The sequence below is a fragment of the Muntiacus reevesi genome, chromosome 3 (assembly GCF_963930625.1).
Source record: "Muntiacus reevesi chromosome 3, mMunRee1.1, whole genome shotgun sequence".
Taxonomy (NCBI): Eukaryota; Metazoa; Chordata; class Mammalia; order Artiodactyla; family Cervidae; genus Muntiacus; species Muntiacus reevesi.
Window position 1 is genome coordinate 3,634,050 of NC_089251.1, and position 17,601 is coordinate 3,651,650.

A 17,601-nucleotide genomic window follows, 5' to 3' on the forward strand; every position below is an offset into this window, starting at 1 on the left:
CGTCCGGGGACAGAAGGTGACACGGGGGTGTCCCCCTGCCCACCGCCGCACAGCCGGGCAGGCCCTGACACCCCCGCCCGGCGGCCGGGCGCTGTCTTTGCAGAGCTCCACACAGGAGATCGGCGAGGAGCTGGTCAACGGGGTCATCTACTCCATTTCCCTGCGGAAGGTCCAAGTGCACCACGGCGCCAACAAGGGCCAGCGCTGGCTCGGGGTGAGTGCGGGAGGGCCCGGGGCCCAGGGGCCGCTCCGCGGGGCTCCCTGCCGGGCTTGCCTGCCAGAAGGCCCCTAGTCCTGCTCCCACAGGGGTCTGGGCCCCCACCCTGCCCCCCACAGCCCAGCCCACAGTTCACTGCTCTCTTATTTGTGTGAAACATCAAAAAGACACTTTCATACTCTTTCCCTTCATGTTAGGCCGGGATAGTTGGGTAAGGGAGTTAGAGAAGGCAAGGTTTGGAAAAAGATCGAGATGGGCAATTTACAGGAACGGATCGCCTTTAATGAGGCGAGAAGGGGCAGCTGTCAGATAGTGAGCTGCTGCACCAACCCGGGAAAAGAGTGAGTTTATGGAGGAATGTGGAAATCTGAGTTTATGGAGTATGTGGAAATCTGCAGTCTTAAGGGGGCCTGTTCTTCTCCAGGGTTGTTACCCTACAGGGATTATTTATGCTTTTTGCCCCAGCTGTTGTTGCTTTTTTTCTTTTTCTCTTTTTCTATTGTGGATAATCGGGAGGTGTCCACCTTTATTTACTTGTTTTATTGTTTGGCCACACTACACAGCAGGCATGCGGGATCTTCAGTCCCCAGTGGGGTGGGCTGGTTCTGCGCCTCCTGCGTTGGAAGCGTGGAGTCTTAACCACTGGGCCGCCGGGGAAGGCCCTGCCCGGCGCTGTCACGGGTGCCCATCAGCCTCACCGCCCTCCCACATCTCTCCAAGCTTACATCATTTTACTTACTAGGGCTTTTTAAAACAAAAACACCCCGAAGGGCTCAGGCTACTGTATATGGTTCTCCACGACCGCTGTGATGGAGCCCAGCCCCACAACCCCTCCAGGTCGGAGCAGGGGCCTGACGGATGCACAGCCTTTTGGAAGGGAGGCCGGTTGCCACCGTGACTCAGGCTTTTGCCACCCGGGACCTGGGCAGAGTTCCTTTCTGCAGCCGTTTCCCCAGTGCTGCGCCAACAGGCTCTGCATCCAGACATTACTGCTCCCAGTACCCAGCGGACAAGCCTCTGTTTTCTCACCTCTAAAATGGGTCTGTTTTGCCAGCGCTCATGGGGATGATACTCTTCATATCATCCCCATGGACGAGCTATGACCACTACTCAGCTAACAAAATGACCTCAAGGAGTTGTTTTTCATCATCCCCCACCTCCAGTCCAACCTGAGACCCTAGTTCCGTTCGGGGCACTCACGTTCCCTCCTCCGGCCAGAGGTCACCAAGCACCTGGGACTTCCTCTGAGCTCCAGCCAGCCCCCTGCCCACCCCTCGGGCTGCGGCTGACCATCCACCCTCCTCTGTCTCGCCCCAGTGTGAAAATGAGTCGGCCCTGAACCTGTACGAGACCTGCAAGGTGCGGACCGTGAAGGCGGGCACGCTGGAGAAGCTGGTGGAGCACCTGGTGCCTGCCTTCCAGGGCAGCGACCTCTCCTACGTCACCATCTTCTTGTGCACCTACCGAGCCTTCACCACCACCCAGCAGGTCCTGGACCTGCTGTTCAAGAGGTGAGCGCCCCGCTCCTCCCTGCCCCCCGCTGGCTGTGTGTCTTGGGGACGTCGCTTTGCCTCTCTGAGCCTCAGTCTGCTCCTATGAAAGCCGGCTGCAGGAGGCCTGGCCTCACAGCGCTGGCAGGACCGTCAGATTAGCAGCCTCACGCCCGGCCCTGTGGAACGGGCTGCTGAGGGTTGGCGGGGTTTTAATTAAGGTGTTCCTCCACTGTGAAGGGGCTTCCCTGGTGGCTCAGTAGAGAATCTGCCTGCAATGTGGGAGACCCAGCTCACTCCCTGGGTCGGGAAGATCCCCTGGAGAAGGCAATGGCTACCCACTCCAGTATTCTTGCCTGGAGAACCCCATGGATAGAGGAGCCTGGTGAGCTACAGTCCAGGGGGTTGCAGAGAGTCAGCCACGACTGAGTGACTCAGTTCCACTCTCTCCACCCATGAAGAAGCTCTCTGCCTCCAACCCTGGGGTAGAGCCGTCTTCCCATTTGTAAGGAAGTTCAGGATCCTGTCTCGGGGTCCCCTCCTGGGATTAGCCAGAGCAGGGATCGCTGGGGGCTGGCAGAGGCCCCCAGGGCCCCTCAGGTGTCTGTAAGGTGCTGGTTGGGGTTCATTCACTCAGCAAATCCGTATGAAGCACCTACTGTGTGCAGGCACTTTTCTGGGCTTTTGGCTTAATTCAGGGAAGGGGGCAGACAGGAATCCTGCCCTCCCAGGCTTCCATGCGAGTCGGGGGGTCAGCCAGTAACGCTGGACGTCATAGCAGGTACGGTAGATGTGACGCCCTCACGGCCTCCTCTAGATACGGGTGCATCCTTCCCTACTCCACTGAGGACGGCGGACCCCAGGACCAACTCAAAAAGTGAGTGCACCTCGGGTCTGGGGGGAGGGTCTCCTGTCTACAGGCTGGGGACCGGCGGGGGCCGAGGCTGGGGAGGCCTGGGCAGAACCCTGGCTCCCCCCTATTTTGTGATTCCCGCTGGAGGGCCAAGGTCTGGGCGCTGCTCCGGCAGGAGGAAAGGGGTTGGAGGACTGTGACTGGGGTCCCGGGTCCCCAGGAAGCAGAGGGAAGGCAGGGCCGGCCCCTGAGAGCAAGTTCAGGTGCGGGAGGCTCGTGATGGCCGGGCAGGGGGCTCTGCTTGTCCCCTCCTCCCTCCCATGTGTATGCAGCACCTACTGTGGGCAGCCAGGCCAAACCAATGAACAGAGCAGGTGTGGCCCTCCCTGCCCTCCTGCAGTTCCCTTTCCAGGGTGGGGGACCCAGAGTGGAGGTGGGGGGCAGACAAGAGTGAGTCAGGCTCCCCCAGGAAGGGAGAGGTGGTCACCATGGACAGAGGCCTCCCTCCTGCCGAGACTGCCTGCCCCCACTGCTGACCAGGCCTTGGCCTCCAGATGGGTGGGGTGGGCCCAGAAACCCAGCCCCCAGGGGTGCCAGGGGAGGGCCGAGAAGAAGGAAAGGCCAGGCCCCTGACTCTGCTGCCCGCCCGCCCCACCAGTGCCATCTCCTCCATCCTGGGCACCTGGCTGGACCAGTACTCGGAGGACTTCTGTCAGCCCCCCGACTTCCCCTGCCTCAGGCAGCTGGTGGCCTACGTGCAGCTCAACATGCCCGGCTCCGACCTGGAGCGCCGGGCCCACCTCCTCCTGGCCCAGCTGGAGCACGCAGACCTCGGCGAGGCAGAGCCAGAGGGTGAGGAGGGCAGGGTGGGCGCTGGACTCAGGGGGTGCCCCCACGGCAGAGCCAGAGGGTGAGGAGGGCAGGGTGGGCGCTGGACTCAGGGGGGCGCCCCCACGGCAGAGCCAGAGGGTGAGGAGGTCGGGGTGGGTACTGGACTCAGGCGGCACCCCCACGGCAGATCCAAAGGGTGAGGAGGTTGGGGTGGGCGCTGGACTCAGGGACGCCCCCACGGCAGAGCCAGAGAGTGAAGAGGGCCCCACAGCAGCTGCTGGGCCGGGAACAGATTGGCCTCAGACCGCCTTTGTGGGGACTGCCGTCGGGGACGACATCCTGTTGTGGGCCTTAGGGCCGAGGCTCCCCTGGAAGGCAGGGGCGTGCTTTCTGTCTTGGAAGGGCAGATGTGACACTGACCTCTTCTCCTCTTGCAGCTCTGTCCCCAGCTCCAGTTCCAGCTCTGAAACCAGCTGCTGAGCCAGAACCCGCCCTAGGCCCAGACCTTGAGCCAGCTCCGGCACGGGCCCCAGAGCCAGCCCCGACGCCAGCTCCGACGCCGCCTCCAGAGCTCGAGCCGGCTCTCTCGCAAGCTCTAGAGCTCGAGCCAGCTGCAGGCCCAGACCCCCCCTGGCCTTTGCCCGTGGCCGCAGAGAACGGGCTGGGGGAGGGGAAGCCCCACCTCCTGGCGTTCCCTCCTGACCTGGTGGCGGAGCAGTTCACGCTGATGGACGCGGTAGGCAGCCCGTCCTGACAAGGGTGGGCGCGGGCACCCCTTCCCTCTGGCCTCTGCTGCCCAGACCCTCCAGGCCCCGTCCAGAGAAGGTGGTGGTGGTTTAGTCGCTCAGTCACATCCGACCCTTGCGACCCCATGGACTGTAGCCCACCAGGCTCCTCCGTCCACGGGAGTTTTCCAGGCAATAATACTGGAGTGGGTTGCCATTTCCTTCTCCAGGGGATCTTCCCCACCCAGAAATTAAACCTGGGTCTCCTGCACTATAGGCAGATTCTTTACCGACTGAGCTACGAGGGAAGCCCGGAGCAGGTGTCCCGCCCCAAGGCCCAGTGCCACCATCACACACGTGTCTCCTGGGCAAGGGTCCCAGCCCCACGGCCTTGGTGGGCCTCCAGGCTGTGGCCCTGGGGCCCTGCCCTCCACACGCATTGACGGTGGATGTCACTGGGTGGAACAGTCGGAAGTTGGGTAGGGTCTGGCCCCCTTGGGAGGGGCAAGGAGGGCTCACTTAGGTGCTGCCAGCTCCTGGGACCCGACCCCCCGCCCCGGGTCTGCTGAGGAGGCCTCCCGGGCTTCTGCATTTATTAGGGATTTGATGTGTGTTAGAGGCCAGGGCAGGCAGCAGACAAAGGCTGTGGTTGTAGCACCCAGGTGAAGGTGCGTCGGCAGAGGGGACAGGCCTGAGCTGTGACCTGGGGCTGAGATGCCACTGGGCTGGGCGGGCATGAGCCTCTTCTGGCGCTGAGTCAGGATGGGCTGGTGACAAGGCCCAGCGAGCTCTCTCCTGCCAGTTTCATCCTGGGTCATTGACCTGCTGGGCGCCCCCCGTGAACAGGGAACAAAACCTTGAGATTTCACCCGCCAAGCACCTCCCCACCGCACCACCTCCCCAGCGTCCTGAGCTCCAGCTCTGACCAGGGACCCCGTGGCACCCCGGGAGGCTGGGGGGGACCTGGGGTGCTGAGTCGGGGTGCGGCAGAGCCGGGTGACCCTCCCCCGCCCCCCTAGGAGCTGTTCAAGAAGGTGGTCCCCTACCACTGCCTGGGCTCCATCTGGTCGCAGCGGGACAAGAAGGGCAAGGAGCACCTGGCCCCCACCGTCCGTGCCACCGTCACCCAGTTCAACAGCGTGGCCAACTGCGTCATCACCACCTGCCTCGGGGACCGGAGCGTGTCGGCCCGCCACCGGGCCAGGGTGGTGGAGCACTGGATCGAGGTGGCCAGGGTGCGCACGCCCTCCAGGGCCCGGCGACCCACCCCGGGATTGAGTTCAGACCTCCGCCCTGGGGTGGGGGGCGTTCCTCACGGAGTCCCAGGGGCACCTCCCGGGGCGTCCGTCTCTTCCGGGAGGGGGCTCCCCGCCGAGAGGGGCCAAAGCCGGAGCAGACGGGCTGGGCCCCCTCACGGCCTGTCCCCTTGCCCCCCAGGAGTGCCGGGTCCTCAAGAACTTCTCCTCCCTCCACGCCATCCTCTCTGCCCTGCAGAGCAACTCCATCCACCGGCTGAAGAAGACATGGGAGGAGGTCTCCAGGTGGGCAGGCCTCTCCCCGGAGGGGCTCCAAGCTGGAGCTCCAGGGGCCCTCCCGCCGGTTCGGGGGTCCTCCCCCAGTGAGCCTGGAGCTTGCCAGAATGTGCGGCCTCCTGGGGGGTGGGGTCCCCCAGGGCCCACTGGCCTTAGGCCTGTGGTTCTGCCTCGGGATTTGGTTTCCTTCTCCGGCGGGTACTGGATTGAGCCTCCCTGGAGGTTTCTCTGTGTTTACTTCACAGCCACACAACTCCGTCCACTTAATATCAACACAGGGCCCCTTGGTCTAACGGGCATGGGGGGCCCGGGTGACCCGCAAGAGGGCCTCCCCAGGCGCGTGGAGCCCTGAGTGTGCAGGGGAACCCTGTTTGAAAACCACTGCCGTGCAGGCAGAGGGAGTCTCTAGGTCCTTATGTGATTTTGCCCCCGCGCCACCCCCGCCCCATGCCATTCCCCACTTTCTCCTTCTTCCCTCAGGGACAGCCTCCGCGTCTTTCAGAAGCTGTCGGAGATTTTCTCAGACGAGAACAACTACTCCCTAAGCAGAGAGCTGCTCATCAAGGTAGAGGAGGGGGCGTGGGGTGCGGTGGGGGGCTGACGTTCCCATTGGAAGTTTCTGTGAAAACTGCTTCTGGGGTCTGTTTGGCCTATGGGCCATTGTGGGGGGCACTCTGGGGACAGGAGGCCCTGGTCCAAGGAGGGCGCGGGCCAGGGCTGCTGCAGAGCTCTGGGGGGGTGGGGGCGAGGTCAGAGTCCCCTGGGTCCTCGCTGGTTCCCCCCAGGCCCCGCGGGGTGGACGGGATCCAGGCTGCGGTCTCCTCCCGCCCCAGCCCAGCCTGTCCCCAGGAAGCCAGGCGCTGCCGCTCCTCTGTCTGCACTGCCCTCGAGGGCCGGGCCCCCTGCCCGCCCAGGGACTGTCCTGCAGGGGCTTCCAGCCCAGAGTCCCAGTGAGCCGGCCCGGGAGGGGGGCCTGGAGGCTGGGGGCTCCTCACGCTGTCCCAGGGCACACCCTGCCGATGCATCCCGTGGACACTTCTCAGATTCTCACCACGGGGCCCCTCTCGGCCATGACAGATACCCCAGATGGCCGGGGGCAAGTGCAGGGGGGTCCCCGCGTTCACCGGGGCCCCTCCACAGCAGCTTCCGCAGAAAAGGGGAAGCAGAGTGGCAGCCCCAGCTCCCCCTGTCAGAGGTGGCACGCAGGAGACCCCTCCGGAGTGGGCGAGGGTGCAGTTCTGTGCAGGAGACGTCCAGACGGGCTCCAGGCGGCTGTGGAGCCTTTGGCACGGCAGACACCCTGCCCCAGCCAGCCCCCAGAGTCCCTGTCCCTCTCGCCAAGGCCCGCCTGGGCTCTGAGCCCAGGACCTGCTCCCTGGAGGGCAGCGGTGGGGGACGGGGGGTGGCCAGATTCCTGCTCTCCTGAGTGCATCCGAGATGAGGGAGATGGGGGCGGGCAGCACAGGTGATGGAGGTGTGACCCAGTCCTGGGAGACCCCATGGGGCGAGTGTGGTCCTCTTTCCAGATGAGGAGACGGGCTCAGGGAGGCCAGGCTGCAGGCCCAGGTTCCCACCCCGTGAGGGCCGGGTCAGGGGTGCGGTTCTAGAAGCCGGGTGTGCTGGGGTGGCTGGAGCGTTTGTGCCAGTGACCAAGGCCGAGGTAGGCCTGCTGGTGACGTAAGGAGGGGGACGGGGCAGGAGGGCTCACCGACGCTGTCCTCGGCCCTGCAGGAGGGGACCTCCAAGTTTGCCACCCTGGAGATGAACCCCAAGCGAGCCCAGAGGCGCCCAAAAGAGGCGGTGAGCATGCTTGAGGCTGGGGGCGGCGGGGGAAGCCCCTTGAGCCCTGCTCCTGGGGCTGCGTTGCTGGCCGTGCCCATTCGCTAGACCCCCTCCGGGCCTGGTGGTGTCCCGGGGGACTGTAGCCGCCAGAGCAGGGTCCCGGAAGAGCTGGCTCAGTGGGGTTTGCTGGTGGGGGATGGGGTCAGGGGCCAGGGACCGTGTGATCCGGGGGGATTTGCCACATGCCAGCCTTGAGGGCGACTAGAGGGTTTGGGGTCCGCGGACCCTGGGAGCGGGTTGCGGGGAGATGATGAAGGTGCCCAGGGTGCTCCAGGTGGGGGCCTGGGTGGGGCTGGGGAGAGGGGGCTGGGGCCTTACTCATCACCCACCCCCTCTGTGTCGCAGGGCGTCATCCAGGGCACCGTTCCCTACTTGGGCACGTTCCTCACGGACCTGGTGATGCTGGATACTGCCATGAAGGACTATCTGTATGTGAGTGAGCCCAGGGGCTGGGCTGCGCCGGGCTGGGGCTCCCGGCCCCGCACTCTCCGCAGAGGGCGTGCCTCGTCTCACGAGAGCCCCCCTGTGTCCGGGAGACACCCGCCTATCTGCCGGTGGGTGGTGCTCCGGGCCGCACGGGGGGCAGGCTACAGCCCGTCCCTCAGGCGGTGGCTGTGGGTGGAGAGACGCTGGGCCCTCCTGCCCAGGGCCTCAGTGTCCCCAGCTGTCGCCAGACCCAGAGCCTCGGGCCACCGCCCTGATCCCACCCAGGTCCAGCTGTGTGCTACGCTGCCCCCTGGTGTTTTTTCTGGGTAGTGCAGCCTGAGTGGGGGCGAGGGGGTGGTCGTGGGTAAGGGGACCCTTTCTAATGGATGCTGGCTGTCTGCTTTGCAGGGGAGACTGATCAACTTCGAGAAGAGGAGGAAGGTGAGCGGTCGCAACCTCACGGGAAGGGGACAGGTGTTGGGGGGCGAAGGAGGTCAGAGTCCCACCCATTTAGAACACCTGGAGCGTCCCCCTACCTGTTTTATTTTGGAGGAGAGTTGGATACGGAAACGGTGGGGGAGCTTCTCCCACAGGAGGGTGGGACAGGAAGTCGAGTCAAGAACAGCTTCTGGGGGGCTGTTTGAACCCGGCTTTGAGGACAAGGTGGGAAGAGGGGACCCAGAGGCTGTCACAGGCCCGGCCGCCCCCCACGCCCCAGCCGTCAGCATCCCATCCTTCCCTCTGGCCCCAGGAATTTGAAGTGATCGCCCAGATCAAGCTGCTCCAGTCGGCCTGCAACAATTACAGCATCACACCCGAAGAGCACTTCGGGGCCTGGTTCCGGGCCATGGAGCGGCTCAGCGAGGCGGAGAGGTGAGTCTGGCAGGGGCTCGCGGGGCGTGGCCGGGCCGCTCCCGAGAGCCTGTGGACTGGGGTCCTGGCCAACCTCCGGCTCTGCCGCTGGTGACAGCTAGGCCCCTGGACTCCCTCTGCCGGACAGGCTCAGGGTCAGAGCCCCGAGTGTGGCTTCGGGTAGCCTCACGGCCCTGCTCTGTCCTGTAGCTACACATTGTCATGTGAGCTGGAGCCCCCCTCCGAGTCGGCCAGCAACACCCTCAAGGTCAAGAAGAACACGGCCATCGTCAAGCGCTGGAGCGAGTGAGTGCCTGGGCTCTCTTGGGGTGAGGGAAGCTTTGAGGGAGATCCAGACAGCTGGCAGTGAGATCACAGCTCCTCCACTTACAGCCCTGCGACGGGGCCATCTGCCTCACTCCTCTCGGCCTCAGTTTTTGCCTCTGTGAAATGGGTTGATGCTGAATGATCTGTTGGAGGCTGGAGCCCATGGGGTAATTGCCTGAGCCCCCAGCACAGAGGGTAGGGGACAGGACAGTAAGCCAGCTCTTCTGTGCAGCCGCCAGGCCCCCAGCGCAGAGCTCAGTACCAGCGGCAGCTGCCACTCCAAGTCCTGTGACCAACTCAGGTGCGGCCCCTACCTCAGCAGCGGGGACATTGCTGACGCACTCAGCGTCCACTCGGCCGGCTCCTCCAGCTCCGACGTGGAGGAGATCAACATGAGCTTCGTCCCAGAGTCCCCCGACGGCCAGGAGAAGAAGGTGACCACCCCCGCTTCCCCAGCAGCCCTTCCCAGCCCTCGGTTCCTAGGGCCAAGGCCCCCGCTCCGTGCTGAAGCCCCTCCCGCGCTGGACGCTGGCCCGGGGCACCTGCTGACCGTGCCGTTGCCCGCAGTTCTGGGAGTCGGCCTCCCAGTCGTCCCCGGAGACCTCCGGCATCAGCTCGGCCTCCAGCAGCACATCCTCCTCCTCAGCCTCCACCACGCCCGTGGCCAGCACGCGCACCCACAAGCGCTCCGTGTCCGGGGTCTGCAGCTACGGCTCCTCACTGCCCCTCTACAACCAGCAGGTGGGCGACTCCTGCATCATCCGGGTGAGCCTGGACGTGGACAACGGCAACATGTACAAGAGCATCCTGGTGAGCCGGAGGGCCCCCTCTTCCCGCCGGGCAGCAGACCCGTGTTGACCACCGTGGTCCCCCCTGCCCCCCTGGAGCTGGCCTCCCTGTGGGGTGGGGAGGACAGAGGGCCAGCCAGATGCAGGACTGAAGAGACCAGTGTTGATCACCAGTGGTGATCAGTGCTGGGGGCGGTGGACCAGGGGTTTCAGCAGCAGCGGGGCAGGGCCTCCCTGGTAAAGGGTCTGAGTTGGGGAGAGGTGTGTGCCTGGGGCTTGGGGGGAGCAGCAGGAGGCCCTGGGTGAGGGAGCCAGCGTCAGGGGACAAGTCGGGGTCAGGGGAGTGTCAGGGGCCTGGACCTGGGGGGAGGGAGGTGGGAGCCCCTGTAAGCTGGAGCAGAGGAGGACCAGCAGTGACTTTCGGCTTCTCCCTGGGGGATGGGCAGGGAGGCTGGTTAGGAGGCTGCTGGCGCTGCACCAGGCTGGTGGCCGGCAGTCTCAGACACGGGATATAATTAGAAGTTCTGACATCTAGCCAGCGGGAGTTGCCCGAAAACGCTGTGTGTGCTGGGGGGCGGTCACTGGGGGGACTCTCCTCATCCTCCAGAGCTCAGGCTGCTGCTGAGCCGTTTGCACACCCCACCCCATCCCCCCGACCCCTCCTATCCACCCCCACTGGGTCAGGGTCACCTTTGTCACCCTCTGTCCAAGGCCTGCCTGTGATCTGGTCCTCGGGGTTGAGGCAGCAGGGATCCACACTGTCCACCGCGACAGCCTCCAGGCCGCACAGGCCTGGCACGGAGGCGGCCACCGGGCATCCAGCCGGCTCCTCCTCTCTCCCCTCCAGGGCAGGACTAGATGCTGTCTGTACCCAGACCACGTGGATACCGTTGACCTGGGTGGGCGGGGTTGAGGGGAGCAGCCCCCCAGGGGCAGGCAGTTTCCCTAGGTGGTGTGGCAAGTGGGGGCAGGCTTTCAGCAAATGGGGGGCAAGAGTGATTGGAAAAGACCCCTCGTCATTGCATGGAGGCCTCCCCAGGGGAGCAGGAAAAGCTGGTGTGACCCGCATGTGGCCAGCGGGTCACCGCACCCGGCCAAGGCTGTGAGCCGGGTGCACTGCGTTGAGACAGCTCTGAGGGCCCACCCCAGACCCCTGCCCTGACGGCCCATCCCCTGCCCCATCCAGGTGACCAGCCAAGACAAGGCTCCAGCTGTAATCCGCAAGGCCATGGACAAACACAACCTGGATGAGGATGAACCCGAGGACTATGAGCTGGTGCAGGTTATTTCGGATGATCGGAGTGAGTCAGGGCTGGCCGGGTGGGCGCTGGGGCAGGGGAGAAGTGGGTTTTGTCCAGACACTGACCTGCCTAGGGTCTTCTTATGTCCCCTGCTGGCCGCTGGGCCCTGTCTCCCGCCCCTTCCTGGCCGTGAACAGTGGGAAACCCCGATCAGCGCGGGCATTGTTAAGGAAGGGAGAGAAAAAAAGGCTTTTCTCCTGGGGCCAGGCAGCCAGATGGCTGAGCCCACAGGCTGTTCGAAGAGGCACTTTCTGGCTGAGATGGCAAATGTGTCCTTTGGGGAAAACCATGTTGGCCGGGGCCAGAGCCTCGACTCTGTGAAAGTCCTCGCACGCGTGACCCTGTCTAAGCCTGTTCTGGCTGCCGTAACAGTATACCCCCGCTGGTGGCTTCTGAGTCCCGGGTCAGCGTGCCAGCGTGGTCAGGTTCTGGTGAAGGCCCTCTTCTGGGTTCCTGGTGTCCCCTCACAGTGAAAGGGGGTAGGGAGCTCTCTGGGGGTCCCTTTTATAAGAGCAAACGTCCTCCTTGATGGGGCTCCACCCTCATGACCTCATGGCCTCCCAAAGCCCCCACCTTCCAATCCCATCACCTTGGAAGTTGGGATTCTGGGGAATTTAGAACACAAATTTGAGCCTGTAGCAGATGCTGAGCTCAGAGACTCCGGGTAGAAAGGGGGACGGGGAAAGGATCGCAAACAAGCAGACCTGGAGCCAGGCAGCGTCGGCTTGGGGCCCTCAGGCGACTAACTGAAGCCTTTGTGCCTGTTTTCCCGTCCCCACACGGAGATGGAATAGGCAGTGAGCTGGTCCGTGTTTATATGGATTACATGCTCATGTATCTACATGTGCCATCAACGCGCCAGAACTGCAAATATTATCGTCACTCTTAGCCTCTTTCCCATGAGCTGATCGCCCACGCACAGCCATCGCCCAGTTAGCAATGACCCCCACAGTCCCTGGAAAGTGTTACTAGCTGCTCAGTCGTGTCTGACTCTCTGCGACCCCGTGGACTGTAGCCCGCCAGGCTTCTCTGTCCGTGGAATTCTCCAGGCAAGAATGCTGGAGTGGGTAGCCTTTCCCTTCTCCAGGGGATCTTCCTGAATCAGGGATCGAATCTGGGTCTCCTGCACTGCAGGCAGATTCCTTACCATCTGAGCCTCAGTCCCTGGAAGTTATTTTCTAAATCCTCTCTCACCTCTTGCCCCGTGTTAGGTGAGGTGAACAGGGTGGGTGGGGCTCGCCCCTCTTACGGAAAAGGAAGATTGGGGCCCTAGCCAGGTTGAGGACCAGAGTAAGAGCTGCACTGTAGAGCCCAGAGCACACCTTCCAGCCCAGCTGTGGGGAATAGCTGGCTCAAGGCAGAGGGGAGGGCGGGCAGCAGAGCCAAGAGCAGCTGCCTGCTCGGCCCCTGGGGCCCGGGGGGCATGGAGGCCTCCCTGAAACCCTGCGCTGGGCCAGGGGCAAAGCCTGCCCTTCACAGAACCCCAGAGGGTGGGATTCAGGGGAGGTGGTCTGGGCTCTGGAAAACTTACTCCACCTGGAGAATCCTGTTCAGTGGAGGCAGCAGGGGACAGGACAGGGCGACCCTTTGCCAGCTGCAGACAGAGGTGGGGCTTTCTGGAGTCAGAGCCCATCTTTAAACAGGAGTCGTTGGTTTCCATCAGTGCCTCAGTAAAACATCTCAGGCAGGTGTCATTAAGAGGGGCCCTTGGTGGCCCTGGAGTTGCATGGGGGCGCCTCATGTCTCTGGATCAAGCCTGCCCTCGGGGGGGCTCTCCAGGGATGCGGTGTCCTGTGGGGTTCCCATAAGCCCAGCTGACCCTCTGCCCCTCCCCGACCAGAGCTGAAGATCCCTGACAACGCCAACGTGTTCTACGCCATGAACTCTACCGCCAACTATGACTTTGTCCTAAAGAAACGGACCTTCACCAAGGGGACAAAGGTCAGGCATGGAGCCAGCTCGACCCTCCCCCGCATGAAGCAGAAGGGACTCAAGATTGCCAAGGGCATCTTCCCTTAGCTGCCAGCCACAGGGCCACCCTTTCCAGGGTCTGGCTAGCCAGGCAACTAAGCACTTAAAGACTCCAGTGAGCCAGGCCAGGCGGACACGTCTGCCCGACCCGCCCAGCCCAGGCCACCTCCAGACTCGTTTCACCCCAAACCTCCCCTGTTGCCGGGATTGACGCCTGCCTGCCGACGGGCTGACCTGGCCTCCTGTGGACCACTCGCTGCCTTAGGTGCCTTCTGCTGTCTGGAACCAGAGGACTAGCTGAACCTTTGCCAAGGAGCGCGGCCAATGGGCGCGGAGCCCTGCCTCCCGCCGGGCCCGGGCCCCCCGCACACCTCCCACACGCCCTCCCAGGTGTGGACCGCTGCCACCTGTGCCCGTGGGCACCCCCGGGGCGCCCCCTTCTCCACCGGGTCTCACCACTGCAGTTCTCTCCTCCCACCACTCTGGCCTTGTCTCAGGCTGCACCAAAGAGTCCATCATCAGGGCCAACCGAAGGTGAGGGAGTCTCACCCACTGCCCACTCCAGCCCTCCCCCGGGAGAGGAGAGAGGGAGAGAGACCCCCTTCACGGACCAGACTCTCTAACTGGTGAGTGAGGATGGTCTCGGGCGAGTCCCACTGATGTCGGATCTCCTGACCCTGCAAGTACTGTTCGCCGCTGCATCCTGGGCTTAACGAGACCACTCGAGACGGGGGTTAGTGGGAAAAGGAGGGATTGGGGGGAGGGGAGGGGGACTGAATATTTGTATAAAAGGTGGAAAAAAAATGTTTACCAGTTGGGGAGGGGCAATATTTATTTGTTGTAAATAGCAAATGCTAGACTTGAATCTTATATTAAAATCCTGTTTCTACTATAGCCTGAGAGTTGTGGTAAATTTGTTCTTTTCAGGGCCCGTGCTCATTTAAATGAGACACAGACTCTCACGTTCTGTGTTCAGATAGGAAATCTGGCGGGGTTATTGGTTTATTTTGTGCAGGAAAAGCAAGAAGGGGCAGCCAGCCTCCTCAGGCTCGCTTTAGGAAACAGAGACGTTCACCTTTCACAGACTGTATATTCACTTCAGTGTCATTAAACTGGGCCACACGCTGAGACAGCTCCTCAGAACCCCTGGTATTTGAATTTGGAAGTGCTTTCACATGGCATAACAGCAACCTATGAAATTCCAGTGTTTTTAAAAATAACATTTTGATGGCTCGGAAGGTAAAGAATCTGGCTGCAGTGTAGGAACCACAGGAGATGCAGGTTCAGTCCCTGGGTTGGGAAGATCCCCAGGCGTAGCAAATGACCACCCACTGCAGTATTCTTCCCTGAAAGAATCCTACGGACAGAGGACCCCGGAGGGCCACCGTCCACAGGGTTGCAAAGAGTCAGACGCGGCTAAGCACCGCAGAAAGAGACGGCACAAGGGACAGTCTCCCCATGGAAACAGCGGTTAGGCTGGGGGAGGAAGCCATCAGAATCAACACTTCCGGGGCTCAGCAATGTTATCAGACACGACACCCAGGAGAGCACTTGAAGCAAGGTGATGCTGCTGGCCTTCAGCTGTTACAGACCTCTGCGCCAGGTCACACCCCCGACCCCCTGGGACGAGGGGGCAGAGGATGCAGTGACTACACACACGACAGGGAATACAGATCTTGCACAATCAGTTTGGGAAAGTGGCCACAGAAATGGAAAACAGCAGCCCCAGGCAACAAATGCAAATCCCGAGGAGGGGGAGAATCTGCTTTCCAGAGCTGCCATATTATAATACTCCACATCCAGTTCTCAACAGATCACAGACCATATCAAGAAACCGAAAATAGGGCTTGTTCACAGGAAAAAAGGAATTTGACAGAAACTACCTGAGGCAGCTCAGATATTAAAATAATCAAAGACATCAAGTGAACTGTCTTAAATGTGCTCAGCTGAAAGAAACCAGGGACAAGAAACCAAAGGAAATCAAGAGGACAATGTGAGAATTTGTAGGGATTTAGTAAAAAGGTAGAAATGATAGGGACTTCCCTGGTGACAGTGGCTAAGAGTCCGCCCGCCGATGCAGGGGACGCGGGTCTGAGCCCTGACCCAGGAAGATCCCACATGCTGTGCAGCAGCTAAGTTCACGTGCCCCAGCTGCTGACTCCACGCTCTAGAGCCCACAAGTCGCAACCACAGCGCCCGCGTGCAGAAGCTACGGGGCCCCAGTGCTGCAGCCACCGAAACCCACACACCTGGAGTCTGCTCGGCAACTAGAGCAGCCACCGCGACGGGTACCCCGAGCCCACAGCGGACAGGAGCCCCCGCTCGCCACAACTGGAGAACAGCCCGAGCAAGCAGCGAAGGCCCAGCGCAGCCAGCAATTAAATACATAAAATTTTAATAAAAGGTAGAAATTCCAAAAAGAAACCAGATGGAGATTCTGGCGCTGAAAAGTACAGTGAAAAGCTGAAGTGAAAAGCTCACTAGAGGGGTTCCCTGGCAGATTTGAGCAGGCAGAAGAAAGAATCCGTGAACTTGAAGTTAACAACTCATTGACTAGAGAAGTATTCATCTATTTTTTGTTACCTGAACGTTATTGACCAGAGACATTTCAATATGCACTTAAATGACAAACCGCCGGCCAGTGTTCATTTCAGCAAAAATCCCCTGGTCAGTAATGTGTTACAGCAATTGAAGTTATTCTGTCTGAGGAGCAGAAAGGAGAAAGAAGGAAGAAAATTGAACAGACTCAGAGGGACTTTGGCAACACCATCAAATGTTAACAACATATGTGTAGTGAGAGTCCCAGAAGAAGAGATTATTTGAAGAAATAATGGCTGAAAACATCTCAAATTTAATGAAAGACAGAAATCTATGCATTAAGAAGCTCAATGAACTCCAAGCAAGATAAACTCAGAGAGTCACACAAAACACGTTACTACGCAGTTGTTGAAAGTCAAAGAGGAGATCTTGAAAGCAGCAAGAAAGAAACAGTCCTGTGGAAGGGCTGTCCCCAGTACGATTAACAGCTGACTTTTTTCATCAGAAACCATGGCAACCAGGTGGCAGTGAAATAACATATTTCAAATGCTGAAAGAAAAAGAATTCTATATCCAGTAAACTATCCTTTAAGGATGAAAGGAAATCAAGATGTTTCCAGATAAGCAAAGTTACGGGAGTTTGTTATGAATAGTCCTGCCTACAAGAAATCCCAAAGGGAGCCCTTTAGGCCAAATGAAAAAGCCCTAGACGGTAACTCAAAGCCATGTGAAAAAGTAAAGAGCGCTAGGAGAAGTAACGAATTGGTCATCCTAAAAGCCTTTATTGTTGCACCTTCGTTTGTACCTTTTTTCCCTATATGACTTAAAATGCAAACTCAGGGACTCCTGGTGGTCCAGTGGTTAAGACTCCACGCTCCCAACGAAGGGGTCCAGGTCTGACCCCTGGCCAGGGAGTCAGCTCCCACACGTCTCAAGGGAGGATCAAAGATTCTGAGGGCTGCAGCTAAGACCTGGCGCAGCAAAGAAACAAATATTTTTTAAAAAAGAAAATTGCCTTGAGACAAATGAAAACAAGAGCAAAAGAAACAAAACTTATGGGATACAGAAAAAGTAGTGCAAAGAGGGAATTTTACAGCTTTCCACGCCTGCATTAAAAAATAAGACTTCAAATAAATAACCTGACTGTACACTTAAAGAATTAGAAAAAGAGCAAACTAAACTCCAAGCTAACTGAAGGAAAAAAACGATGAAGATGACAGTGGAGACAAACAAAACAGAGTGTAGGGAAATGGAGAAAAGTCAACAAAACCAAACCTTGATTCTTTGGGGAAAAAATTAACGAAATGGGTGTTCAGATAACTAAAAAATGAAAGCGGGATCATCATTACCGACTTCACAGAAAGGATTATAAGAGAATACTAGGACTTGCCTGGCAGTCCCGTGGTAAGAGTCTGCCTGCCAATGCAGGAGACACGGGTTCGATCCTTGGTCCAGGAAGATCCCACGTGCCACGCGCGGGATAACTTAAGTTTTTGTGCTCCACAACTAGTGAGCCTGAGCTCCAGAGAGCATGGGCCACAACTTCGGAGCCCACGTGCTGCAGCTGCTGAAGCCCGCGTGCCTGGAACCTCTGCTCTGCAACAAGAGAAGACGCCCGCGCACCGCAGCTGGAGAGTGGCCCCTGCTCTCTCTGCAGCTAGAGACAGCCCCGTGCAGCAACAGGAGACCCAGCACAGACGAAAATAAAGAATACCATGCACAATTGTGCGCCAACATTATGCACGGTAATATTATTCAGCATAGAAGGGAATGGCGTTCTGATTCGTGCTGCAACATGGACGGGCCTTGAGAGGTTCCATTTGTAAGAAACGTCTGGAATGAGCAAAGTGATTGGAACAGAAACGAGAATAGATTACCAAGGCTACGGGCGGAGGGAAGATGGGGAGTT

The 17,601-nt window shown here is 60.1% G+C and overlaps 1 protein-coding gene across 5 annotated transcripts in view; it reads left to right on the forward strand.

Annotated features, from left to right (window-relative positions):
• The window catches only part of RALGDS (ral guanine nucleotide dissociation stimulator), a 48,043-nt gene extending 34,128 nt beyond the window's left edge, over window positions 1-13,915 (forward strand). For 2 of the 5 annotated variants that reach the window (XM_065928174.1, XM_065928171.1), the window contains exons 2-18: window positions 104-214; window positions 1,535-1,728; window positions 2,489-2,584; window positions 3,219-3,412; window positions 3,829-4,127; window positions 5,136-5,351; window positions 5,554-5,657; window positions 6,129-6,213; window positions 7,380-7,448; window positions 7,836-7,922; window positions 8,325-8,357; window positions 8,668-8,789; window positions 8,979-9,074; window positions 9,328-9,529; window positions 9,663-9,905; window positions 11,070-11,184; window positions 13,025-13,915. In XM_065928174.1, coding sequence (XP_065784246.1) covers window positions 104-214; window positions 1,535-1,728; window positions 2,489-2,584; window positions 3,219-3,412; window positions 3,829-4,127; window positions 5,136-5,351; window positions 5,554-5,657; window positions 6,129-6,213; window positions 7,380-7,448; window positions 7,836-7,922; window positions 8,325-8,357; window positions 8,668-8,789; window positions 8,979-9,074; window positions 9,328-9,529; window positions 9,663-9,905; window positions 11,070-11,184; window positions 13,025-13,203 — 2,445 coding nt within the window. In that variant the 3' untranslated portion in view covers window positions 13,204-13,915. The remainder of the gene's footprint in view (window positions 1-103; window positions 215-1,534; window positions 1,729-2,488; window positions 2,585-3,218; window positions 3,413-3,828; window positions 4,128-5,135; window positions 5,352-5,553; window positions 5,658-6,128; window positions 6,214-7,379; window positions 7,449-7,835; window positions 7,923-8,324; window positions 8,358-8,667; window positions 8,790-8,978; window positions 9,075-9,327; window positions 9,530-9,662; window positions 9,906-11,069; window positions 11,185-13,024) is intronic. The other 3 variants (XM_065928175.1, XM_065928176.1, XM_065928173.1) reach the window with 3 other exon arrangements.
• The last annotated feature ends 3,686 nt before the right edge of the window (window positions 13,916-17,601 follow it).